This window comes from Tinamus guttatus, unplaced genomic scaffold (assembly GCF_059628265.1).
Source record: "Tinamus guttatus ecotype Peru unplaced genomic scaffold, ASM5962826v1 Tinamus_guttatus_pri_ptg000080l, whole genome shotgun sequence".
Lineage (NCBI taxonomy): Eukaryota > Metazoa > Chordata > Aves > Tinamiformes > Tinamidae > Tinamus > Tinamus guttatus.
This window is the reverse complement of record NW_028288614.1, coordinates 2122114-2148777: the sequence shown is the minus strand read 5'-3', so window position 1 is coordinate 2148777 and position 26664 is coordinate 2122114. Positions and strand designations below refer to the sequence as shown.

The window sequence follows — 26664 nt, the reverse complement described above, 5'->3', positions numbered from 1 at the left end:
TCTTTTGTAGCAGAGTAGAAAATAAATCATTACAGAATACTAATTCAAACTGTAATTTTAAATCTTACCTCGAGAACCAGCGTAATGAGTCTGAAGTAGTAAATGTAATTTGATGGCACAGGAAGTATCCTGTGGAGGACATGTTCCCCGGGCTAATAGAAAAATTTGAGTAAATTGTTAAGCATCTGGAAAAATAAGCAGGTGATGTACCATTCTCTCCTTCTCCCTCTCCTTCTCCTCCTTCTCCTTCTCCCTCTCCCTGTCCCTCTCCTTCTCCCTCTTCTTCTCCCTCTCTCTCGCGCACTTTCTTTCTTTCTTTCTTTCTTTCTTTCTTTCTTTCTTTCTTTCTTTCTTTCTTTCTTTCTGTCTTTCTTTCTGTCTTTCTTTCTGTCTTTCTTTCTGTCTTTCTTTCTGTCTTTCTGTCTGTCTTTCTGTCTGTCTTTCTGTCTGTCTTTCTGTCTGTCTTTCTGTCTGTCTTTCTGTCTGTCTTTCTGTCTTTCTTTCTGTCTTTCTTTCTGTCTTTCTGTCTGTCTTTCTGTCTGTCTTTCTGTCTGTCTTTCTGTCTTTCTGTCTGTCTTTCTGTCTGTCTGTCTTTCTGTCTGTCTGTCTTTCTGTCTGTCTTTCTGTCTGTCTGTCTTTCTGTCTGTCTTTCTTTCACACTTTCTGTCCCTGGGTTTATACTGAAGTAGCTGTTTGTAAATAAATTGCAGAAGTGATTTTTTTTCAGACAGGTAAAAGACAGGCAGCTGGCTGTATGAAGGTGGGCAGCTCTTCAATTGCAGAAGACTTACCAAAAAGAGACTGAAATTTTCCATAATGACTTCTCATTCTCTTGCCATAATTTCAAATATGTCTTTTTTCTTTTCAAAGGCAAAGGTTTATATGATTGCAGCAGGGGTTATAGGAGGTGTTTATCTCCTTGGAATTGTGATTTTTTTCCTTGGAGTAAAGGAAAAAGATGGTAAGATACATTTACATATGCCTAGATTTTATTAATAATTAATTCATATTTAGCTCTGGAAAAATGTTTGTGTTATTCATTCTGCTCCTCTCAGATCCTTACGCCTTAACTTCAGACAGAGCAATCCCTTTTTGGAAGGGCCTTCGCCTCACCATGAAGCACGGTCCCTACGTGAAACTCACAGCTTCCTTCCTCTTCTTCTCCTCGGCGGTTCAGGTAACTCCAGGCTCTCTCAGTCCCTCGCTGGCCTCGTTCCAGGTGGTTCAGGTAACTCCAGGCTCTCTCAGTCCCTCGCTGGCCTCGTTCCAGGTGGTTCAGGTAACTCCAGGCTCTCTCAGTCCCTCGCTGGCCTCGTTCCAGACCCGGCACGGCAGAGCTCGGATGCAGATAACCTTTGGCTTGTGACTGGGGTGGTGATCTCAGGGGCGGGCCCTTCCCCTGTAGATCAGCAGGGAGCCAGGACCCTTCTTTGGTGCCTGGGGCCCTGTGCAGCTGGAGATGGTTCTTTCAGATGAGGAGGAAAACCAAAGTCCTGCCTGTTTAAAGATGGCTTTTTTTTTTTCATAAAAGGTGAGGAAGTAGTGCCAGTGACCCAGATTGGGTCATTATATGCTATCCATCTGCAATCTCCTGTGGTTTCAGTTGCTCAGAGAATGCTTTTTCTCTTCTCTCTGTTCTTCTCTTCTAGTGTGTGCAGCTTTAAACCATTGCCCCTTTCCTTTGCATAGGTGACTGCTCTCTAATAGTGACTGAGCTGGTTCTTACGGAGTATTTTGTGATGGAAGGCATTAGGTCAAAGTAAAAAGATGTTCAGACTCAAGGGCAGGAAGTCTTAACTGTTTCAGAGCTCATTTTCAATTCAGGACCTTGCCCAAATTATGTTGTATGTCATCCCATAGAGAACTGCTGCAGAAAAACTTAAAGCAGCTCAATAGGAAATCCTTAGTCCAGTGATTAAAGCAGGATTTTTTTGTGTGTGTGTGTGTTTGTTTGTTTGTTTTGCTTTTTTTTAAATTATGTTCAGCTCATTAAAAGGTGTTTTTAATGGGAACTTTTCCCTATGCCCCTATCCGTTCAGGCTGGCCTTGCTTAAGAAAGCACATAATAGCCATGTTTTTGTCACCAGACCATTAGCCACATGAACTATTGATCACAACGAGCACCAGGCCAGAGCACAAGCACTGGGCATGTTAGAGACCAGTGCTGTGCCCACCAGCCAGGCTGCTGAATCAGGAATTTGCAAAGAACTGTCCTTCCCTTCCACAAACACAGCTGTGTTATTGCAGTCGCTGCTTAAAAGTCTGTTTGCCAGAGAAGCAGAAGAGTTTCCTATTGGCTTGGGTTTGTGCACAGTTGAGGAGGGCATCAGGACATCCTTTATTGTATGTGTCTGTCCTTGCTGGTAGGCCCAAGAAAGAAAAAAAGTAGCTTTGATCAACAGTAGAGACAGAAGCTGCAAACAGGTCCCTTGTGGTCCAGGCCATTCCAGCGCTCACGTGGTCAATAATGGTAGGACCCACGTATGGTTGGTGGCAGCCAACTACTTCTGACCACACTTAGAGCGAAAGAAACTCTCTCTTTGTTCAAATCTCCTTAGTCGTCGTCTTGTAAAAGGTGAAGGGAAGGTGTGAGGGGAGGTAGAAGCTGGAAATACTGCTGTGGCATGAGTATTAAATCCTCCTCTCATTCCACTTATTCAGGGTTACAGAATTTGAACCAGAATCTGATGCTGAGAATCCCTCTGAGTTCTGCGGCCTGATCTCTTACTAGAAGAGATAAGGGCAGCTCTTCCCATCGACTGAGTACTCAGACTTGTGGAGATTTCTGACCCAAAGCTGTACTCCGGAGCCAAGGTTTTAAACAAAACCAGCATTTAGCTGCTTTCCTACAAGAAGGTGGCACGAGATGCAATTGTAGCTGAAGAGTAACTTGTTTTGGAGTCAGAGCTTCTAGTAAAAGATTTATGGGATTGTTATGGAAAAAAAGAGCAGTTTCTTACAATAGTTTGCAGCTGTGGCCGTGACAATGACACAAGGCAAACTTGCAACATAGGACAGGGAGTCTTGAGGCAGAATCCCCTTAGAAGCCTGTTCCTTTTTCATCATGGTGCCTCAGAAGCATCGTTTTCCTCTTGCCTCCCCAAATTTTACCCGCACATGAGTCCCGTGAGTGCAGGGCAGTTATTGCATCTTTAAATTGTTGCAGATGAGGGAAGACTGGAACTACCAAATACTGCACTTAGTGCATTTAGCAAATCAGTCACCAGATATGTTCAGGGTATATTTTTCTTCTCCCTTCCTTTCCTGTTCCCCTCACCCTCCTTTTTCATTTTATTTTGTTTTTTTTTTTGTTTGTTTGTTTGTTTGTTTATTTATGTGGTCATCAAATGTCATCAATTCACCAGCTGGAGCAGAGCAACTTTGTCCTGTTCTGCACACACGCAACTGATCTCCGCAATCACTGCCAGTATTTAGTGTTTACCATCTTGGTGAGTTGCCTCTTTTCTCTCCCATATTTTTATTCCATGGGTGAATTTTGCTGTGTTTTTTTAGCACAAACTTAGCAGAAGACAGGAAGAATTTTGTGTCTAGACAGTCGCAAGTTGCTACAGCATCTTTTGCAATGTCTGTTTGAAATAAATGTGATGTTCCCTACTGTAACTTTTAAAGAATTAATGCTCTCAAGCTTTTAATTCATTCCTTCTTGCTTTTACCCGTGAGTCACTTTCCACTCCTCTAAAAGGCAAAAGTTGTTGTCAGAAAGGAGGTGTGGAATTTTAGATCCTCTTTTCCTTTCCCCAGTTTGATACGCAAACAATTAAATAACTTTCCTTTGTCTGTTCATTCACATGAGCCTTCTAGGAATAAATATTTAAAATAACCAGAGACCTGAAGATTCCTGCCTTGAGTGCCTGGCAGAATGAAAAAAGACATTTTTGCAAAATCCTTTTTCTTGACACTCCAAGGTGGGATTCTGCTCTACCTAAGCAGTACTTAAAGCTGCTTCTGTAATGCAAGCTTTACTTCACTAGTAGAAAACTGCAGTTTTCAGGCTTCTGACCAAAATCCTGTTATAGCAAGTGGACAGTTCAGTGCTGTGTAGTTACTGGGATGTGTATCTGCTGCACATTTTAGTGGTCTGTAGACACTTTGGCTAACACACAGAATACTACAGCAGTCATTTTTAGGGAGGCTCCTGCCTGATTCCTGACCTCTTTGGTACAGCAACTTTATGGAATCATCTTAGGGGAGCTTCATTTCCACTTTTTGGCCCCCTCCCTGCACCATCTCTACTCTTACTGATTCTTCTTTTCCCATATTGTAAGACAGATGAGGCTCCACAAGTAATGGGCACTAATGAGAGATAGAAGACAGTATAATTAAGGAGAATGCAGAGTGGAAGATAGCTGTAATAATGAGGTGACATTTGAATTTTGGTCAGTTGTAGGACTGTCATTAGTAGCAATTCTCAGGGCACTGTGATGTGTGTAATTGTTGCTCTTACCAGTGCAGTCTATGATATGGTAAATGTCTCCTTCTCTGGCAGTATTCAAAACCTGCTTGGACGTGGCCCTGGGCAACATGTTCTAGGTGTCCCTGCTTGTGCAGAGGGGTTGGACTAGATGATCTCCAAATGTCTCTTCCAACCTCAACCATTCTGTGATTCATTCTGTAATGTCAATTGTAATTGAATATTTCTCTTAGAGGTTTTCTCTGAGAAATATTCATGTAGCATGAGATATTTATGCTACTTAAGAAGTTTTGTCTTGTGCTGCAGCTTTCCTTCTATATATGGGGCCTAACTCAACTATGAGTCAGCTTTCAGATTAAGAGGCAAAAGGCTTCAGCACAAACTATGACTATTTCGAACAGGCTTGGACTTCAGCGACTATGTCATGTAGCTGTAGAATCTTATACATGTATTTAATTTATGTGTATATATATATGCGTAGCCTTTCATCAATTCTAGGCATCAGCAGCTGTGAGCATTCCTTTCTGGCAGAAGATTCTGCAGCGATTTGGCAAGAAATGTGCAGCATGTGGGATTTCGGTAAGCAAACCCGCAGGGGGGAAAAAGCACTTGTGCTCGTGTAATGTGACAGTTGGAGCCTCTTCAGGAGCTGTTTCAAATGCTTGTGACCTCAAGCTGCAAGAAATTTGTTCAGTTTCAGAGTTTGTTTTAAATCATAACACTACATTTCACGCAGAATCTGAGTTTTCAAGAAAACTTGGAGAAATAGCCTGATGCTGAAGGGAGATCCCAGCTTCTGTAAGAAGCTGACCAAGCTCTGCATTTCAGTGCTGTCACAGAGCTGAACCCCAGCAAAATTTTTTAGATTCAGATCAGTGTTCTATCAGGCAGAAGGATTATCTTTTGTATAAGGCTTGTCTGTGGTTCAGCTGGTCACAGAGAGATGTGTGTTCTTTATTCTTCTCTGAAAACTGAGCAAATGTTCCTATCCCTGTGATCAGAGGTGGATGGTTATTAGTGAAGTATAAGAAACAGGTGACCTACTTGAGCAAAGAAGCTTAGTTTAACTCTGGCACAGGTCTACAAAGGCAGCTCAGCAAACCTGCCCTGGTCTCTAATGGATCATGTTAAGTCCCTCATTGCAGAGAGCAGCAATTTTCCATCATCATCTTCAGTGAGTCACTGTGTAGGGCTTCTCCTCCCCATTTTCCCTGCTTACCTTTAATTGCTCATGAAGGAGGAAAGAAGGAAATCGGTGACTTTGTGCACAAACAGCACAAGGACTTGGAAAACCCAGCCTGCAGTTATATGTCAAAATCTGACCAACTCCAAGAAGCTTAGGTCTGGTGGCAACTGATAATTGTAATGGAATAGTTAGTGGAATAGTTAACTTTTGAAACAAAAATGTCTGTTGGAATGCCTTCCACAGAATCAAGAGTGGTTTTAACATGCAATTCCAAATACACTGAACTGTGAGGTGTTCTGAAGTGAGCATCTGGAGCTCGTGTGTAAGGCCCATCCTCCTTTCTTTGAACCACTTGAGCAAAGAGAATTGCCAAAAGCAAAGCTGGACCATTGAGGGAATGCAAATTCCCTCCTCAGGAAATTTCTTCCTCTGCCTACTCAACTAAGAAAAATGCTTTTCTTCAACCAGCTTGGCTCTATAAATGCAGTTTAACATGACTGGAAAGCCTCTCAGCACCTCTGTAAATGTGGTTTAACTTAATTTTGCAGTTCAGTTGCTTCGCTGTATTGTGATCTAAGTGGGGGCGGGATTGAAAAAGCCACCTCTTTTTCTCACCTTGCGCACTTTTCTCAAGGGATGGTGAATGCTTCCTGTGTGCTCAGTGACAGATTTTGTGTCTGGCAATCACAGGGGCTTCCTGTACTACCACCTTGCGTGATCTGTACAGAAAATCTGTCCTCTCCTACTGTGAAATAAAATCACATCGTTCAAAGCTGCTATGTTTGTGTCACTGGAGAATATCCTTCTGGGAGCAAGGGGGATGGGAGAAAACAGAGTTTTCTCCAAAACCTTATTCAGGTTTCAAGGCAAAGATTGAATTTGAAAATTGGAATTTGGAAATTAGTTTTCTGTAAACTGCTCTAAAATCCTTTTCCTTTGCAAAGCAGTTCTGTGTAAAGAAGACCCCTTACTTGTGTAGAGGTCAGAGCAGAGAGACAGTTATAGTCTCAGATTCCTACCACTGGTACTGCTCCTTTTTCACTCATTCCCCTACAAGAGATGACCAGTGGTCTACATACTTGTAAGTGTTTAAACGTCCTAGAAGTTTAGCCTAGACTCCCTGGAAATTCAGACTCATATCCAAGTAGGAACCTTGCCAACGTCCTTCCCATGACTGGGTTTGTCCACAGGGTAAAAACATTTCTGTTCTGCTTTTTTTGTTTTGTTTTTGCTTCTGCTTCCCTATGCTTCTTTGCATGGAGGTGGTCTCCTCTCACCTCGTAAGGCAAAGTTATTTGGTGACTGGAAGTGGATTGCCAAGAGAAATCTTAAGAAGTGGAACAGCTAAGCCCTTTGCCCATCTCTTTTCTAGATGGTTGGCTTGGTTCATAGTTAGGCAAGATGTTTAAAAATGGAAGATCTCTCTCACCTTGTACTTGAGTATTAAAGATTCTTGGAGATAGCTGGTGTGTATCTGTGTTTGACCCCTACAGACCTAAATGTGCTGTTCAAGAGACCTCACACTCCTAATTTCCACCCTAGCCAGTTCGAGCTTTCACCTATGGCTCTGGGAGGGTTTCACACACACACAGGTACCTGCTTGCCCCTGTCAGTGCTGTTCCTCATCAAGACATGCCCTGGGATGAGCACTTTGCCTCTCTCCCATCCCTATCCCTATTTCTGCTACCCATCTTAGCTGCATCTTCTCCCCTCCTGCCCTTCCTCTACCCAGCAGTGTGTGTCACAGGTCAGTGCCACCCTCTGTATCCCCGAGGGTCCCCTGCCATAGGGTTGCCAGTGGATGAAAGACACATGGTCAGTACAGGGTATCATTTTTTATAACTCACAATGCAGCAACCTTTGTCTAGGGAGCAAAGTGCCAATACCAAAGTGTTTTTTGCTTTACAGATAGGAAAGAATGAGATGCATTAGCTGTTTATTGCCCAGGACCACTGCCCCCATGACTGCCCTGCCATTGCATGAGTGAGACTTTAGGGCACTTAGTCCTTCTGCATCTCTTTCAGTTGAAAATTATAATGATTATTATTATTGATCCAGAATTTGGCTTAAGTACGTGGTTTGTGAATGGGTGCCCCATGTGGAGCCTAAGCTGGTCATAAAGTTTCTTACAAGCAACATAAAATCTCGTATTGCTGGAGTGCTCTCTTGTGGTGAAATAATGATTTTGCCACAACACTGGCCTAATGCAAAGATAATCTGTGTGTGCCGGGAGCTTGCAGGCAGGAAAGGTTATTTTCTGCCTTCTTAGGTTAAAAGCAAGTGCCTTAGATGGGGAATGCATTTAAAACATAAACATAATGGATTAGGCTCCATGACTCCCCAAATCAATTCTCTTACAGACCTGTAAATAGCAGCACTTAGAGGAATCACTGTCTGCTCATACCCACAGCTCCCAGGCTGCGAGGACACAGGATTGAAGCACTTCATGTTAAGCTAATCCCACAGCACTAAAACGCCCCGTGGATGAGCCTGCAGGGCTGCGTTCTGCCTGTGGTTCCCAGGGACAGGAGATGGAGCGTGGGTGCAGGACAGCTGCCGTATGCATTTAATCAGCATTTAAAATAGTGGCGTTTTCAATTATGTAAGCCCTTGGCCTCAAGCCGGAGTTAAGGAAATCTGGTGGATTTAAGTACTGCCAGTAAACAAATCCTGAGCTTCCCAAATTAGTAAAGTTTTGGGGATAGCCTGCACGACCCGTGCTCTGTAGTGAGCACGTCTGGTTGTGCAGAGTGGGAGTAACCACCCTATCTTATTACCCAGCTTATCTAGATTGATCTAAAGCAGCCATTGAAAATGAAGGTGTAGCTAAACTCTTCTTCATTCACAGCTTGATTTAACCTGTGAAATAGGATATTTGCAGTTTAAAATGACCATTAAGCCCCTGTCACTTCTCCTGAAATGTGGCTTGCTGACATTTCAAAGCTTGGTCTCTAATAAGAAATTAAATAATGCTATTGGCCTAGACCTGGTAACTGGAACTTGGTCATGTCTGTTGTTAAGTTGTCAGAAAAATCTTAGCACAAGCTGACCTGAATCTCCCAGAAGTATGTGGACACAGTTGGGAGTAGCCTGCGTCAGGGAGGCTTCACAATAGCCGTTTACCTGCTGTTTCTCTTCTTCTGGAGCTTCTGAGAGTTGAGTTGTGTGAATGTGACGGGGATCTGCCAGCTGGCCTCAGGAGTGAGGAGTACATCCCTAGGACTGTTTAATTCACCAGTGCCCTTGTAGACCTGCTGCTGCTAACAGAGAAGGCAGTAATGCTGCTTGACCTCATTTTCTCTGATTCTCCTGGATAGCCAAATCACGTAGGAAATGCCAAAATACCATGTTTCACCAAAATCCATGAGGGGCTGGGCTTTTCTGCCTGTGTACTGTCATTTCACACTGCAGTGCCTTGAAGGGAACCGTCTATATGTTATTAAATGCTGTGTCTGAGTAATATGTGTTGTTTTTCTTTTTCCTCAGTGGATGATTCCTTTTGCAGTCATGCTAGTGACCATTCCAAACCTGATCCTGGCATATTTTGTTGCCTTTGTCTCAGGCCTCAGCATTGCAGCATCCCTGTTGTCGTCATGGTAGGAGAATTTTGCATCTCATGTGGGGAAGGGGCAACTGTCTCACACCTGCATGGTGATCACCAAGGAAGGAGGCAGAATGGGACAAGAGTCACTTCATCCAAGGACTTGCTTCTGCTTTTAGAATGGAGGCTCTTCGTGATGCACTGTGCTTTTTATTTATAATAATTTAGAGGAAACAATGATCTAGGTAGCCAAAGAATTTGTGTTAGCAGTAAATTAGTTGTTTAGGTTTGGTTTGCAACAGGACACTTGGTTTTCTACAGAAAAGGTGAAGTTGGTTATTTCACCCAAATCAATAAATGCTGAGAAACTAAGAATGTAGCAGAGGAAATGTAAAGGCAGCTCCGTATCGCTACTGAGCAGTCCTGTGGTACGGACCAAATGCAGGGCTGCACACAAGGATATGGGTGAAACAAACTGAGAAGTCAAAGTCTGTGGCACTTAATGACAGAAAATGTGGGGGGAAAATCTACTCAAAAAGGAGCAGGTCGGGAGATTTCCTCTCTGTATGAAATAATTACGATTTGGGTCAAAATGACCAGAAAACAAGCCTGTCTTTGAAAGTGCTCTTTTGCATTCCTCATTCATACAATTCTCTGAAAACTGAAACTCCAAGAGATCAGGGAAATACATTTAAGCCAGGCTGTCAGAATACATGAACTTTTCTGCACAGAGGGTCAAAAAGCCCTTTTTTTTCTGACAGTAAGTTGTGGAATACTTTGAAAATAAAATGTCAATTTACAGTTGACTTCTGAGTTACTTCCATTCTGATTCCATATGACCAAAATCAGTCTCTGAAGTAGGGAAAAGTGGACCCCATTGGTTTCTGAAAATTGTTTTGTTAGCTTGTCAAGAGCTATTTCAAAATGAGACTACTTAGAGATTCAGAGTCCCTTGAAAACCGAGAAACATTTTCTTGATTTTTTTTTTAATATCAGAACTTATGCTTGCAGCAAAAGTCACTAAAGTCACTAAGTCTAAAGTTACTTCCCAGCAAGTGTTGGACATTTTTTTTATTTTTAGTTTGTAATGTGTGGCTGTGCATTTCTTAAAGGGATTTTTGTCCTCTTGTCAAGTAGTAGGACTTTTGAATTGGATTCTCTCATATGCATGATTAATTACTTCAATCAAATCTTAAAAAAAAAAAACAGAAAGAAAGAACTAAAAAAAAAAACCTTCCAGTAAGTTTAGACATTGAGAAGGGATTTTGGCCTAAGGTTTACTTTTATCTTGCTCATTCCCAGGTCAATGCTGCCTGATGTTGTTGATCACTTTCGCCTGCAGAATCCTCATGAAAAAGGACATGAAACCATTTTCTATTCTTCTTATGTTTTCTTTACCAAGATGTCAACGGGAATTGGCCTAGGAATTTCTGCAGCGGGTCTGGAGTAAGTAATATTGTGTTCCTGCTTAGTCTTTCTATGCTGAAAGTGCTCTGAGATTCTTCTGTCTTGATCTCTGTGGGCTGAGTTGCCTTTTTCCCTGTAGCTGAATGTGTTGGCAGCTCCAGTTGGCTGAACACTAGGCCGCAGTGACCAGCATTCACTGGCATCATCTAGGTCATCATCTAGGCCACAGTGACGAGCATTAAATCACTTTCCCTGGCATGTTTCAGTTCAGAAAGACCTGAATTCCTGTTAGATTTTTTTTTCCAAATTAATTATGTAAATTTTAGTGGATTATATCAATAAAGAATTGAATATAAAAGCTTAGCAGGGGCCGATACACCTGGTGATACAACTGATTGCTCAGTCCTTGTGGCATCTGGATTGGATTATATCCATGAGCTTATAAATCTTTATACAGGTCGGAGTGTTTTGTGGGGGCCTAGTGACCTGTTTAGCACTAAAAGGATTGCTGATCCCTGCATGAATTTAGGGGACTGGACCCGAGCAGTGACCTAGAGCCTGTCAATCTGGAGGAAACTTTGTTTTTTTTTTTTTGACAAAAGTTTTGACCAACTTTGTAATAAGGTGTAGAGGTTAGAAATTGCTTTACAAATGGATGAAGACAACGATGCTATTGGGCAGCTCTTTTGGATAGATGCTTGAAAAGCTGATCTTCAGCACTGGGAACCTCTAATCTATCCTCTGTGTTTACAAGTAGTTTATAAACTTCCCTTTGTTGAGATTAGTTTCAGATCCCAGACTCTTGCTGTGATTAAACTGCCTGCTGTTACTGCAGAGCTTTGAAACCTGAATAACCAAAATGACAGAAGGAAGGCTGAGTGAGGCCTGCTCCGTGATCCACTCCTGGCTGTTCTTGCAACAAACTGTGATAAAATTTGGAGAAAATGCTAGAATACATTTTCCTTCCCAAACAGAAACAAAACCAAGTTTCCCCATTTTTGCTAACTATTTAGGAAGAGCTTGAAACAAATTGCTTTTCACCAGTTACCTCCATTCCAGCTGGCTCCCAGTATTTTGCCAAAGCAGATGTTTGTGGGAGAAGGTAGAACGCAGAGTGATGCCAAATGAGCTGTAGCTTTCACAGGTTCATCTTCAGAGGGAAACAAACTGATTCCATAAATTGGGGGTGGGAATTCAGGTGTATCAGCAGTTGCAGGGCTTTGTGGAGTCCTTGAATCAACAAAGTGCAATCGTGTACCTTGCTTGAGTAAATTTGTCTTTGTTGAGCAGAGTGCTTAAGTGTGAGTTTAATTCGTAGTTAAGTATTCTGGTAGAAATGGGTCAGATCATTTGCATACTTATAAAACTGAGTCAGAATGCTTTATTGAAAATTAATAGGAATCACATATGAGGACCATCTCCTTAAATGGGATTCCATGCTGCTCTTAACAGGTAAATGCTATACAGAGGTAAGGCAGTTATGTGAAAAAGAGCACACAGATGAGATTGGGATAAATGGACAAAGCCTCCAAGCCCTATTGAAAGGTGTTGGGTTGACATGTTGACATCATTGTGGTTAGGAGGACACCAACGAGATTTGAAACACAGATGAAAAAAGAGATGTTAGAAGAAAGGGGAGAAAAGTCTTTAAATGTTTTGGAGGAAGGGGAGTGGCTTGGGAAGGAGGGGGTCTTTAGAGGAACAAACATCTCTTAGATTTGGACGTATACACACCACTGTTCTTTCTCTTTGTTTAGGTTTACTGGATACAAACCAGGTATATGTAAACAGTCCGATGACGTGGTCCTCACTCTGAAAATCCTCATTGGAGCAGTCCCTGCTGTCCTCATCATTGTAGGTTTATTTATACTTCTCTTCTACCCAATCACAGAAGAAAGTCGGAAAGAAACAAAGCTGGCACTTGAGGTGTTGAGGTAGGTTTGACCTAGCAGCTGACAGCAGCTCATAGACATGTCTTATGAGGAAAGACTTAGCGAGCTGGGCCTGTTTAGTCTGGAGAAGGGAAGACTGAGAAGGGATCTGATCAATATGTGTAAATACCTGAGAGGAGAATGTAGGGAGGATGGGGCCAAACTCTTCTCGGTGGTGGCCAGTGACAGGACAAGGAGTAATGGGTACAAGTTGAAACACAGGAAGTTCCATCTGCATGTGAGGAAGAACTTCTTTCCTGTGAGGGTGACGGAGCCCTGGAACAGGCTGCCCAGAGAGGTTGTGGAGTTTCCTTCTCTGGAGATCTTCCAAACCCACCTGGATGCCACCCTGTGCCACGTGCTCTGGGTGTCCCTGCTGGAGCATGGGGGTTGGACTAGATGATCTCTAGAGGTCCCTTCCAACCTCAGCCATTCTGGGATTCTGTGACAAGCCAAGTGGTCTAACATGGGACTGTCTCTCTCTGCTTAGGCACTGTAGTCACTATCTTGCTGGTGATTCTCAGTTGTCTTTGTTGTTTGAGAGGCCGCAGCCTGTTCAGTTAGCAAGAGAAACTAGAAGTCTGCTCACATGTGATTTGTTCTGCTTTTTACAGAAGAAATCATAAAAGCACAGAAAACCTTGATGAACACAGAGAGGATACCTCGGTGTGAAAGCTCTGCATGCAGAGACTCTGCAAACCCACTCTCACGTCCCACACACGTTCCGTGAGCATCTTCTGGGTCACTTCCCTGCTCCCGTTTTCTCACAGAGGATAAAGGATGATTCTGATACAGTCACTGATGAATTCAGGCGAGGACAGTCACCACCCACCACCATCCATCACTTCTTGCACTGTTCTAAAATAGACATTACAAATGTTCAGGAATAGAATAGAACTGTTGACTTATTTTTTAAATGATGATGCAAAGCCAAGATCTTGTGGCTACAGGAGGTTCTATGGACTTATGGGCTAAGGGAAAATAATGACAATGTGATGTACTGGGCAAACTTTAACTCAGTGGGAGTTAAAGCTCCCCCTCCTGACCTGCACAGACTGTTGCTAGAAAGGTCACTGTTGATCACCTTTTCTAACTCCTGTGTAATATATTTCACCCTGAGAGGTTGGGCTGGTTTTCAAACACAATCTCAACATACCAATTGCACACCAGTATGTTTGGAAAACACTTTGGAATCATGAAATACATAAAGTTAGGATTTAGATTATTTTGCAATGAAACAAACCACAGATGCAGACATGTTTAGAGAATTTTTCTTAGAAGGAGTTATTCTGAAATAGATTGAAGCAATTTAACTGTATTTTATGTGAATCATAAGCTTACATTTCCAGCTTCTACTCATCTGAAGCTGCTTGTTTCTAACACCTTTAAACTGCTCTTTGGCAGAATATAAGTATTTGGCATTTTCAAAAATGACATCTCCAATCAAAGTACCCGAAATCGGTAGTTTATTCCAAAAAAATAGCCTATGCAGTATGCATTTCTTTAACTTTGACCTTAAATAACCATGGTACTCATCCATTTTTCGTGTGGTGTAGGCTCTCTGCCACACAAAACCCCAAAGCATGGCTGGCAATCCGCTCGCCCGCAGTGTTTTGTAATAACCACCACACCTGGCTTGTAAATGGTGATTTTTTTGAGCAAGGGGTTTCATCATGCAGGAGATCCGTTCACTGAAAGCTCATTTCTACTCAAGTGACTGGGCTCTGAATGCAGATACCTACATTTGCAGGGCAGAATGATGAATCCAAGAGTTGGAGGCTCATTAATATGAGGAAATCAGTGTAGCACTGAGACAAGAAGCTTGTGCAGCACACTGGCTTCCCAGCATCAGTACAAGGGGGTGTTTTTATCCTGGAGCACAAGTACAACTTGCTCCTGTTTGGGAGCACTTGCTGGAGGCGGCTCCGGAGGCAGAGTTGGCTCCAGGCCATCTGGGAAGTAACTGATAGTGCTGGACCTGGAAGCTGGTGATCCTTTCACAGAAAGATGTGAAGTAAAATCAGTGCATCCTCCGGGTGTCTCATTAAGTTTGATAAGGAAACCTTTCCAGGCAAGTGTCAGGCCTTAAGAACTGTCCTAATTGAGCAAAGCACCTAAGCCTGAGGAAGCTTTTGAGGCTCCATTTTGGTGCTCCTGCCTGGAGCGTGTGTAGGTAAAAAAAGGTAACTATATTCAAGACTTGTGCTGAACTGATTCCTAAGGCCTTTTTTTTTCTTTCTTTCTTTCTTTTTTTTTTAAGTTTCAATCTTGAAGAAACAAGATTTGTGTGCCTGGAATATCTGTGTTTGCAATAAATGCTGTAAGTCTGTTTACAGTTTTGAACCTGATCAAATTTGAAATAACAGGTATGCTGCATTTTGAAACAAGTAAGCTATGCAGTAATATACCACATAGCTCAAAACTCCACAGCAAACGGATCTTTGGATTGGATTTATTCTGTAACATTTGTGTTTTTTTGAAGAGTCTTCTTTAGAAAGAAAGCAGATGTCCCTGTAATGGCTATTAATATTTTTTAATGGGTTAGATTTTCAGCTGCTGTAAATCTGTAGCTGCCTGACAGTGGATCTGTGTCAGTTTACATAAGCCCAATATGTAGCCTGGTGATAAAAAAAAAAAAAAAAAAAAAGGCTTCTCACAAAACTATCAGCTGTGGCTGATGGGAGACTCGAGCAGGGCCAACTTTGCAGACCCTGAACTTCATTCTTTAGTTCTCAGTGAGAAAATGGTGATATTTAATTAAGAAATGTGCACACTATCCTCATTCTGCGTAAGGCAGGAGTAATGGGAATTGTCAGAGTGAAATAGAAAGTTTCCATGGATTAAATGCACCAGATTATTTTTATATTTTGAAAATGTCACATTTTTTTTTATTTGTTTATCAGAGCTGTTAATAAAATGAATGTATTTTTTAAGGGGGAAAAAAAGGCACTGGAATGGAAGAAGCAGCTGCAGGGTAAGATTTTTGTAACGTTGATTTAAGGGCTCAGTGCTGGTACTCTAAAAGGAATTAACTTTGTATTTTCTTGTCACTTTTTAAAATGATGTATACTTGGTGTATCTGTTCAGATCACGTGGCTGAAAGAAGCAGATTCTTACATTGACAACGATTCACATTAAATATTGATCGAACGTAAATCTCCTGCTTGCACTAATTGGTAACAACAAGGGCCAAGGTTCCTTCCTAGGGGGTCTCATTCAGGTAATACCCAAGTACAATCCTAAGAATAAGGGAGATTGGATTGAGGTGGCTGGGTGTCCAATGCCCTAGATTTCTCCACTTGAACACAAGCTGTTCCAACAAATGGATTTCCACTAATAGAGGGAGAAAAGAATCATGGCCTAGGCCATGGCCTAGGTGCATTAGGTTGCCCTTGCGACGTTCCGCATGGTAATGGGTGAATATTCCACCTTGGACATCTGTCTTCAGGAGTTCGCACATGGTGGGACCTCAGGCTTCGGGTCACCGCTTACAGGAGGGGCCCTGGTGAGTTGAGAACTAATTCCTGTAGGTCCAGACTTCACCTCAGAAGAGGCGCTGCTAGATCCAGTCCTTGCTGCATCCCGAGGTCTCCATTCACCTTCTGCATTTCAGGTAAAATCCTTGAAGTGGACCATGTTTTACAGCCAAACCCTCTCTTTGAGGGCTCATAGTTTGTTGCCAGGTATCACTTCATCTCCTATTCCCACGTGGAGATAGAAAATGCAAGACCCGTCTTGGGAAGGCCAAGCTGAGGCCTGGGTTGAGATGCATGAGCAGAGTGCTGAGTCCTCTGGTTGCAAATTGAGTGTGTGCTTAATGTATGGATGTGGGCAGCTTTCACATCGCTTAGCTCCAAAATGCTGCAATAAATATATTCAAAAGATGAAGAAAAAGCATTTGTCTCCATCCAGGAGGCAGAGGAGGAGTCTCTTTGCTGTGTTGCACCTGAGAACATGCAGTCTCTGAAGACACAAGCTGCACAACACAACTGTACAGAGCGGGCACGGCGCAGACAAGGTTCAGCATCGTTTCTGAGGCTTTGACAGAGCAGCATCTCTAACCTCGACCTGAGAGCAGCAGGGGACTTCACAGGTTGCCTGAGTATGGTAGAACCAGTCTGCCCTGCATGAAGAAGGCGGGTTGATTGGTACGGAAACACGGAGCTTTGTGTGGGAGCAGAAATAAGATTTATTTCCTCTTCCAAATGATGTTAGACGGGACTATGAATTTCAGCTCCTCCCACTTTCTGTCCTCGGTACTGCTGTATTCTGCTGTATATAGTGACGAAGGAGCCACGTGGAGCTGACTGATAGTCGCTTGCTCAGCTTCAGCAGGTAGGAGAAAACCTCTGAGACCATGAACACCTTCCATACCATGACCACCACCAAGACCATGAACACCTCTGAGACCGTGAACACCCTCAAGACCATGAACACCACCAAGACTATGGCTTTGTGTGGAGACCCGCTTCAGGGACAGTAGTACAGGATGCCTTATTAGTAGATAACTAACCTCAAGGACAGCAGTGCAGGTGTTCTATCAGCAAAGGATGAGCAAAAGCAACTGTACGGCTGCTGCGTGACCAAGAAGATGATTGGATAGTCTTAATGTAAGCCTTTAGAATATTGGTTTATTTAGTAACTGTGCCGCTGTGTGTGCAGCAAATAAGGTATTGTATCTGGGACAGTACAGTATATAAGTTTCACCTGATGCTCAATAAGGGGTCTTTGGTTCATTATACCAGTGTCCGTTCCTCCGCAAGGTGCAACAAATGGTGCCCAATGTGGAGCCCGAAGACCAGCTGTCGATCCGCTTGCACCGCCCAGCTGAACTCTGGGATTCACGCTGAAAGGAAGGATAAAGATCCCGTTGAAAGGAAGTGTCATTTGTGCATGCACTAAAAGCTTGAAAGGAAAGAGGTAAGTGGCTGGGAACTATGGGGTCACACCTAATGAAGGAACAAAAAGATATTTTAGAAGTCTTTCTTAAGATCTTAAAACAACAGGGCAAGAAAATAGATGAGGAAGATCTACAAAAGGTCCTTGCCTGGGCATCTAGAAATGACGCTTCCATAGTTAGTAAAAAAGTATTTGACCCTCAGATGTGGGACAAGATTGGGGTGCACTTGTGGGATAAGGCAACCACTCCAAGTCTATACATGCCCAGATCCAGACCTCACAGGACCTGACCCGTCAATTGAGAGTTGATGGTGATTGGAATCTGTTTGGACAGTGGAAGTGGGGTTGGCCATGGCTACAGAAACTTATTAGGGCTATTACTTCTATTTGCGATATTCGTCTGTATTACAACATGCTGTATCCCTTGTGTAATGATGCTGACACGAGGTATGGCTTCGCTACAATAGATTAACCTCTGTAGATCACAGGGTGGCATGTATTGGAGGGGGAAATTTTTATGATCTGTAGAGTCATAAAACTATTATGTGAAACAGAATCCAGACCTTGAGAAAGATGTCTGCCCACCTGGGCTGAGCGATAGGGAACACGGAGGCAGCTGCTCAGCCAGGTTCACAGCCGACCTCCTCCAAAACCAATGGAAAGCAGCTGCTCGACCGGGCTAGTAGCCAACTTAACCGCAGACGTCCTCTAAACTAGTTTGAAGGTCAAATACCCGAGAAGAAGGAAGAAAATGAGGAGGCAGGACCCGGAGATGGAGGGCTGGGACCCCCTACTGGTATGCGTGCCAGCACCCCAAGGAGGGAAGGTTGTGTGACTGAAGGTGGAGCTCGTTCGCCCCCCGGCCTGCCTGCTGGCACCTACTGGCGGTATGGGGCAGGATGCACGGGGCATAAACAGGCAGTGCGGAGAGGGGGCGAGACCCCTAACACTGAGGATTGATGGATTAATCATTTAACCAAATTATGGCTGCTCAACTAAAAACTGCTATGGCCACACAACAGTTAAATAAAGAAGGGGGAGATTTGGGGGCCTGCTTCAAGGACAGTAGTACAGGATGCCTTGTTAGTAGATAACCAGCCTCAAGGACGGCAGTGCAGGGGTTCTTCAGCAAACAAGGAGCAAAAGCAACTGTACGGCTGCTGTGTGACCAAGAAGCTGATTGGATAGTCTTAATGTAAGCCTTTAGATTATTAGTTTATTTAATAACTGTGCTTTGCACGCTTTTAGGCAAATAAGGTATTGTATTCGGGACAGTACAGTATATAAGTTTTGTCTGATGCTCAGTAAAGGGTCTTTGGTTCATTATACTGGAGTCTGTTCCTTCGCAAGGTGCAAGAGCTTTGCCCATCTTTGCTGAAAGCCCTGGCACATTCACACTGCACACAGGTCTACAGGATTTCCTCTGTGCCTGAGTAGTCGCCGTCAAGGACTTTGACCATTACTGAAGGCTATTGTCATCTGTGCAAGGCAAACTCAGGCCACCCCTTTGCATCACCATGATGGTGGAATAGGTTTAGGACAGCTGTCAACTTACTATCTTACCTGCTGTTCACATAAGAGCAGGTCAACGGGAGAAGCAGGAATGTGGCACGAGAGAGGATCGGTGAGTGCAGGAAACACTGCATTTTCCATGTGGCAGAACGAGAGACTCCCCAGGAGTATATATTAGATAATGATAATAAAGTAGCCTAACAGAACAAATCTTGTATGCAGTCCTGAAGGGAAATAATTGAAGCACATAAATAACAGTTCTAGTCAGCATTGTACTCTAGTTACCTTGTTCTTTTGAGAGATGTTGCCTAAAAAAAAGTGTTCATCATCATCTTCGATGTTTTTTGTGTGTTTTTCTTTCCTACGTAATCTTGTCCAAACATTTTGACGAACTGGTTGGAAGCTGCTTAACCAACTAAACCTATTTACAAATAATACTTTCTACACTTGCTGCAGTCTACAGGCTTCACAAAAGCTATTATTTGAAGGATTATTATTAATCTATATTACAGTAAAACTGAAATAAAAAACCTACCTACCCTACCCGTGCTGCCATGACAAGGTAGTAGCAGTCTTAGCCATGGACTCTACTACTTCCATGTCTCTGCTCCACAACTTGTGTTTGTAGCCTCTGAATTTTCTCTCTCTCAATATGAAAGAGCCTATGAAGCATTTTCTTCAGGCAGACTCTGAACTAGAAGCCCTACAGTTGAAACTTCTCTGTTTATGACTTCCATCCTATCAAAGTTAAGAGAGATGTATGGAAGTCAATGTTACTAATAGTGTGGTACTGTTTCAAAGGTAAGAGGGCAAAAGGTCTACATGAGAACAAAAAATGTTTATTAAATCAAAAATATTAACTAGCAACTGCTTACAAGTGTTCAGCTGTAATAAATTTTAATGACATTTTAAGACTATTGGGACTATTGCGACAGCAAATTCCCAAACTGTACCCAAAAGTTAAGCACACAGGGACCAACTGGGCAGGCAAAGGGCCTTGCTCCTACACAGAATATAGGACCTCAACATGATCACACTTTGGCCCAAATTCCATATATATGGTGCTTATGCCCTTAGCCAACATCAGTGCAAAAATACGTGCACTTCTGCAGACAGAGCAGCTGGAGGCTTCTGAATAAGCACAACAAAACATGTCAAGATTTCACAGAGTGAGGAAATGGGAAAAAATAGTGTGTTCAGTGATTTCTTTATTATACAAGCGTGCTATTGTCTACAAACAGCAACGTATTAAAGACCAAGATGGAAACTTTAAGTCTCAAACCTGTAAGAACTTGCATGTTCTATTCAACTCCTACAAAAAGTGGTTGGAAGATACAAAGCCCTGGTCTGTGATGTGTAGCAAGAGGTAGATTTAAAACACTCCTCAGTTCAAATAGAAAAGGCTAGTGGTTCCAAGGGTAACCAAATAAATAATGACAGGATTTACAAACTATGATGGAAATTCAAGAAAGTTTGAGACAGACCATTGTGGAAAAATTCCAATCTATACAGCGCGTTTAAAGCTCTCCTATCAGAAAAGATAGTCATTACATTACAAAATTGCTGTTCAAAATTACATTTTACTGCTTGGCTGTTCCGAAGAGCTGCTGCTGCTGCTTAAGCTCTTGCCAGAAGAGTCTCTGAGGACCTCGAGGGAGCTGGTGATGTCCAGGCTCTCAGAGGAAGAGGGTCTGCGCCCTTCTGTAGAGCTGATGATGTCCAGCGTTTTGGAGGAGCGGACACTATAGCCTTTCGTGCTGCCATCTCTTATGACTATCTCCTGCAGGGATGCAAACGTCAAGGGAATGAAGCCCTCACTGTCTGCCGTGAGAACAATCCAAGAGGGACCTGTGAAAACAAGCAAACATTCTTATTTTTCTCCTGTAATTGGGTATATTTAAGGCATAAAGTATATTTCTTTAAAATTAAATACACCTGTATGGTCAAAGGGTTTTTGTAGCAAAACGTCTGGGGAGACCCAGGATGCAGGATCTCAAACACAAAGGTGTGTGTGGACAAAAATGCAGAGCAGCTGTCAGGGCAGTCTTCCCACAGGAGATGGGGCTGCAGGAAATGTGCATTTCAAACAAGAACAGAAATGAAAGCCTGAGCAGCAGGATTCAGAAGCATCAGACGTGTGTGTCAGGTATTCATGGGCTATTTTACAGCTCTTAAGCTGTGCAGATACTGCACAAAGCAGGCCTTTATTAAAATAAAGGTCAAAAACATATAATAGAAACAAATTAGAAATCGTTTAGAGACAATTTAGCTTATGAGAACTATTCACACAGCTTCTGTTCTTCTTAAGGAAGAAATACTGTGCCATTCTGTACAAGCCCGATCTCTGTGGTTTATTTTCTACCTGATTTTACCTTAGTATTAGCCTTATTTTTACATTTTAACATTGCTTAGAGAATTAGAAGCATCAACATTTACCAATTCATGTAAACCAGAATATTTTCATACTTGCATATTTTAAAGTGGTGAAGTTAAAACAAGCAAACAAACAAAAAGAGCTTGTGGGGGGGCCAGGGAAACGTTCCCAGCTGTTTCATGGTGCTACGTCATGTAACTTCACGTTCCAAGTAAGGTCATGAGAAGACTGTAGTTTAAAAGCACACGACCTTTAATCTTACAGCTTAATATCGTATTTGGACAAAACTTCTAAACCAATATAATTTAGGAATGTAAAAAAATATATTGATGTGCCTACTTATCTCCTAATATTCACATTCATAATTATATTAGAACGCTTTTTAGTTTAAAATGTCACTAGCAAGGCTCTTGCAAAAAACTCCTGCAAGACAGTGCTAAGGACCTTTCCAGGATGAACTTGTGAGTGGTTATACTGCAGTTTCATCTCGGTATTGCAATATTAAACATTTTAATAAACTATTTTCAGAAAAACAACACTTTTATAATTATAAGAAGAACATGCTGAAGTCTGCAACAGTTGCTCAGGAATCTGCCTGTGGGCAGATGGCAAAGCTGCAGTTGCTGGACTGCAGCACAGAGAATATTTGTAGCAGTGGGAGATCATATCCCATACAATCTTGGGATGTGATTTCTATACCTCTTTGTATAGCAGAAACTGTATCACCATAGAGAAGCATGATAAAACAAACGAGCAAATTTTACCAGATACCCTTTAATTATTTGTTCCTTGTTTTGTTCCACATTATGCACATTGCTATTGCAGCCTGAGAATACCATATGCATTTTAAAATGTGTGTATTTTTGGATAGTTACAACCTACCATGCTGCATTTCTATAAGGGAGAGGTTGAATATTTGCTGGACTATGTTCAGACAGAGTTTTCCATCACACAGAATAACAGCTCGCCTTTCATCCGAACCGCTTCTGGAAAGCTGCTTCTGGAAATTCAAGGAAGAAGTATTAGATGGAGGGATGCGTGTTTAAGTAAATATATCAAAATGACATTCATGATAACAGGATCACAATTATGCCTTCAGCTATGTCGTTTACAAAAAATCAAATGCTTCATGGGTACTAATTTTCAAGATTCATACTTGGAAGTCCCAGCTCTCAAAAAGAGATGATTTGTCAACATCTATGAGAAGCACAGAAGAAATCACACAGGGCTGCTGATGGAAATGAGCCACATCCACAGTGTAATCCAGCCTCATCCTCTCCCCTGGCAGGAACATCTCACTGGGGAGCCTGTGGAGCAGGAAATTTCTGTCTTCCCTCCTCTCTGATCCACATATTATGAAGAAGTGAGAACTTTTATCCAAGCTTTTATCCTTGTTCCAAGTTACACGCATGGAACAAGAAGCAGATTAACATATGAGAAGCACTGATCTATCACACCTTTGATCATCACTGCATAAAACTTTCATCTCTAAAGATGCTGTTTCCATTTTCTCTCCCATGTGCCAGAGCAAAGCACTTGAGAAATATGCAGAAAATTAATGGTTATAAAAACTACAAGCTCTTTTTCTGGTGCAGGATAAAATTCACACAATCACGTCTCTTCCCAGAAGAGCCTTAATATATATAAATACATATCATATATAAATATAGCATGGCCGTATATTCAGTGCTGTTTCTGCTTCCGTGCTGTGGATGGACCCGTCCTTGCACAGGAGTCTGGCTGGAGAGGAGCTTGGAGACCCCCACATCAGCCCCCGTCCTCGTGCTGCAGCCCGAGCAGAGAGGCTGCTCATTCAGGGCTTCCTCATTCATTTGTAAAGTACGGCTAATAATTTGGGCACGTTCAGGGTCCAGTTTATTTGAAGTGCACAAGATGAGGATCTTTTTTGCCCATTAATGATTTCCATGTCAAATATACCCAGGCAACGATTAAAAGACGGCATTTCCTGCCGGAATTCCCAACCTCACTCATAATTTGAAAGTATTTTTTTAAAAAAAAAAAAAAAAACACAGATCATTAGTGATCAAAACCCATTTTCAAGGGATGAACGATGGATGAAAATCCAAAGTACATTAAATGGTAGTCTCACTTTCATTTGTGAAACATCCTCATACAATGGGGAACAGCTAAGGCACTGAGGACATATAGCCTAGAACATGAGAGGTCAATGTTATGAACACAGCTATTATTTTTAGCAACAATAAAGCCACAAAATAATTGTTTGTTGAAAAGATAAGGTAAGTCTTTGAATACTGACTAGTGATAAATTAATGTCACCTCTAAAAGAGGCCTGGCACAGTATGTGCCATGCTCGGACAATCAGAAAATTTGCACCTTCTAGCATGAGATTTTGTGGTACCTTCTTTTAGGCAAGGAAAAAAGCTAATTCAAAATTAATGCATTTCATATCAAATATGATTTTTTAGTTATTTTAAAGCTGTGTTAATTGAATTATTTGTTGTGTCCTAAAGGGTCTTTTTCCTGCTCAGATGGTCCTTTCAATATTGATCAGCGAGATTTCTGTTTCTGTTCTGATAACTTTTATGATAACTCTTTTTTTCCTTAAAAATACTCTGATTTCATCACTGCTATAGATAGGTCTGTACAAAGGAAAGCACTGCTACAGCAACCATATGAAGCAACAATAATTTAAAGATTACAAGCATTATCCAAATTATCCTCTCAAAAAAAACCTAATAACACCCAGTTCTAAAAGAACTGTAAATAGGGACTGAGATACAATTATAGGGAGGATATGGAAAATGTCCATCAACAGGTCTTATCATTAAAGCTTCCCATATTAAAATTACCTGATAAGTGATGTAAATAAAAGAGGGTTCCTGAGAAGACGGGTAGACTGGAAGACTTTTCTTCCCAGATTTTAGCAGCTCAGTTAGTTCAGAGAGATGGTGCTGTAACTCTGTGAAGTTACTAGACAGTTTTTCTACGTTTTTCGAAAAATAACTTGCTTCCTTTTCATTTAACAGCAAGTTATTCTTAAAAGAGTTGGGTATTTTGGGAGCTGCATCCGTCTGCCTTTTTGGAGATGTTGGCTTGTTGCAAAATGCCAGGGGGGTGGCAGACAGAGCCACGGAGCGGTTCCCTGGTTCAGCATCCAGAGCCTCAACAGCTGGTGGAAAATCCACTGCAATCTTTTTTTCTTTGAGGTCACTCACATTCAACAGGCTCTGCTCGTACGTGGGGCTCTTAATTTCCTCAATGAGCTTTTTTCTGCTCGGAGGGGACTGCCCAGCAGCACGGCCTGGGATGAGGAGCCCGCAGTTTAGAGGGTGAGGGTCTGCAGAAAGGTCTTGAGATATGTTTGAAAGAAGACTGAAAGCAGAGCTTGCATTAGCTGCTGCAGGCGTTGAAGGACACGCTTCAAACATGAGTTCCTTAACTATCAGGCGGATCATGTACTTGTCTGATCTTGAAGATGGAAGAAATGCAGGGTCGGAGAATTTTTGTCTTCCCACCATTATCAGCAATAACTTATTGGTCAAGAAGCACAAGCCCTTTGGTTTTTCATTTTTCTCCAGCTGAATATGTTGAATATTGGGTAAATTGGATGAAGTCAGCGAATAGACCAAAACAGTGTTACAAGTATTGGACGCAACAGATATAGTTTGAGTTTTGGGGTCAAAAGCCATGATATCAGGAACGAGAATGCCTGGGATGCTAACTTTTTTGGTAGAGGTCACCTTCCTTTCAAAGGCCACCAGGATGAGATGTGAGGAGTCCTGGCCGCTTCCCGTCAGGTAGTCCTTGGGCCTCAGGTGAAGGAGTGGGCTAGAGTCAGCGCCCTGCTTGCTGGAAAGGATGTGAGTGAGATCCACAGGAGAGGAGACAACAGGCGAAGGCTTCTCCGAGTCCTGGGATTTCTTCCCCCCATCCACGGAACACTCTTCCTCGCCGCACAGGGTGGACTGCGAGGGAGAGGAGTCCGTCTCGACGCTGGCCGGGACCTCAAAGGCGACGCCGGCGTTCAAGCCGCAGATCTTGTCCAGGGGAAGCTCCGTGGCGACAGCGACTTGGAAATTCAGAGTCGCTTCCACGGCGCAGATGTAGCCCCCCACGTCGAAGATGGGGCAGAAGGAGCAGGCGGTCAGGGTCTGCTGAGCGCTGTCCCAGATGTACGAGTGGAGGGCGCTGCCCACGCCGACCACGAGGCGGCTGCCCTCCTTCGTCCAGCACGCGCAGTGGATGAGGCCGCTGCCCTTGATGTCGGCTTTGACCCTGGCGCTGTTCTGATGCACGGAGGGCAGGACGGAGGCGTCGCGCGTGGTCAGCACGGCCAGCACCTCCTGCTTCGGGTGCCACACGCAGCCTTGGGGGAGCACCGGGAAGGGCTCCCCGATGTCACACACCTGGGAAACCAGCAGCTTGTTCCTTTCGGCGGCATTCAAAGAGAGCTGCCAAACTGTGATGTGCTTTTTATGTTGAACGGCGAGCAGGGCCGGGGCATCGGCAGGACACGGGCCCCAGTAGAGCCCGTGGACGTGCTCGAACTGCCCGACGACGCTCGAGTCCCCAAACCTGGGCTCTCCGTCCTGCAGGAGCAGGGAGGTCAGGATCACCTGCTTCCCATCGGTCCAGGCAATGCCGTGCACGGGGTGGATGGCTTGGTACAGGGCATTGAGGCCAGTCCTCAGAAGCTTGGCCTTCCCCAGTTCCATGGTTTCTAGCGTTCCTCATCTAAACAAATTGGAAAGGAAAGAAAAAATTGTAACATATTGCTCTAGAGAAAAAATATACTTGGTTATTTAGCTCAATGTACATACTGGTTATTTAGGTCGATGTACATATAATGTTTAGCTACGCTTAAATGAAAAACTCCAGGGTTGGAGTTTATAAGTTTTCTACTGTCAAGTGCCATTTAAAAGTAAGAATTTCTCTGGACTTGGATTAAATCTGCTCATTTTCATCACAATTGACAGGTTACTGGATCTCAGCATATTTTCTTTGTGTTAAGCGTGATTCTTTTAGCATTAAGAATGTTAAAACTATCCCCTCTGTCTCATGAGCTGTTTGTGGTCAGAGAAAGTAATCCCTGACTTGTGTAACAAAGCATTAATGCATCACCTATAAATCTAATCCTATACTAAGTAGGTGTTTGGACAGGTATTTGGACAGTTATACCAGAAAGATCTCTTAAAAGACTAAACACAACTTTGAAAAAGGTTAGAATTTAAGCAGATATACAGGAAAATACAGAGAAAGAGAGGAGAAAGACAGTGAATGGAGGGGGTTCACAACCTTTCCCTAATGTCTCTCCAGAAAGCAAGAGTTTACAGGAACCTAGAACAGAGAAGGGTCATAGAACCATCTACTAAAGGTATCAGCTATGCTGTGATAGCACAG

The 26664-nt window shown here is 42.7% G+C and overlaps 2 protein-coding genes across 2 annotated transcripts in view; one reads left to right on the top strand and one right to left on the bottom strand.

The window, feature by feature from the left end:
• MFSD2B (MFSD2 lysolipid transporter B, sphingolipid) overlaps positions 1-13405 on the top strand; it is a 29946-nt gene extending 16541 nt beyond the window's left edge. The window contains exons 7-14 of the mRNA XM_088520136.1: positions 871-961; positions 1056-1177; positions 3366-3449; positions 4931-5011; positions 9105-9214; positions 10462-10605; positions 12324-12500; positions 13112-13405. Of these exons, the coding sequence (XP_088376262.1) occupies positions 871-961; positions 1056-1177; positions 3366-3449; positions 4931-5011; positions 9105-9214; positions 10462-10605; positions 12324-12500; positions 13112-13169 (867 nt within the window). The 3' untranslated portion in view covers positions 13170-13405. The remainder of the gene's footprint in view (positions 1-870; positions 962-1055; positions 1178-3365; positions 3450-4930; positions 5012-9104; positions 9215-10461; positions 10606-12323; positions 12501-13111) is intronic.
• A 6998-nt stretch (positions 13406-20403) lies between these two features.
• On the bottom strand, positions 20404-26020 carry LOC104572502 (WD repeat and coiled-coil-containing protein). The gene is made up of 3 exons (XM_010219659.2): positions 24114-26020; positions 22165-22282; positions 20404-20756 (listed from the first exon to the last, which is right to left on the bottom strand). Exons 1-3 carry the CDS (start codon positions 25977-25979, stop codon positions 20482-20484), a joined length of 2259 nt encoding a protein of 752 aa, XP_010217961.2. The 5' UTR covers positions 25980-26020; the 3' UTR covers positions 20404-20481.
• Positions 26021-26664: the final 644 nt, after the last annotated feature.

Excerpts from the sequence above, each read along its gene's own strand:
- LOC104572502 (XM_010219659.2), bottom strand. The coding sequence starts at position 25,979 with ATGGAACTGGGGAAGGCCAAGCTTCTGAGGACTGGCCTCAATGCCCTG. Across the intron at positions 22,283-24,113 it reads TTATTTACATCACTTATCAG|AAGCAGCTTTCCAGAAGCGG; the intron begins GTAATTTTAATA and ends TTGAATTTCCAG. Across the intron at positions 20,757-22,164 it reads CCTTATAGAAATGCAGCATG|GTCCCTCTTGGATTGTTCTC; the intron begins GTAGGTTGTAAC and ends TTGTTTTCACAG.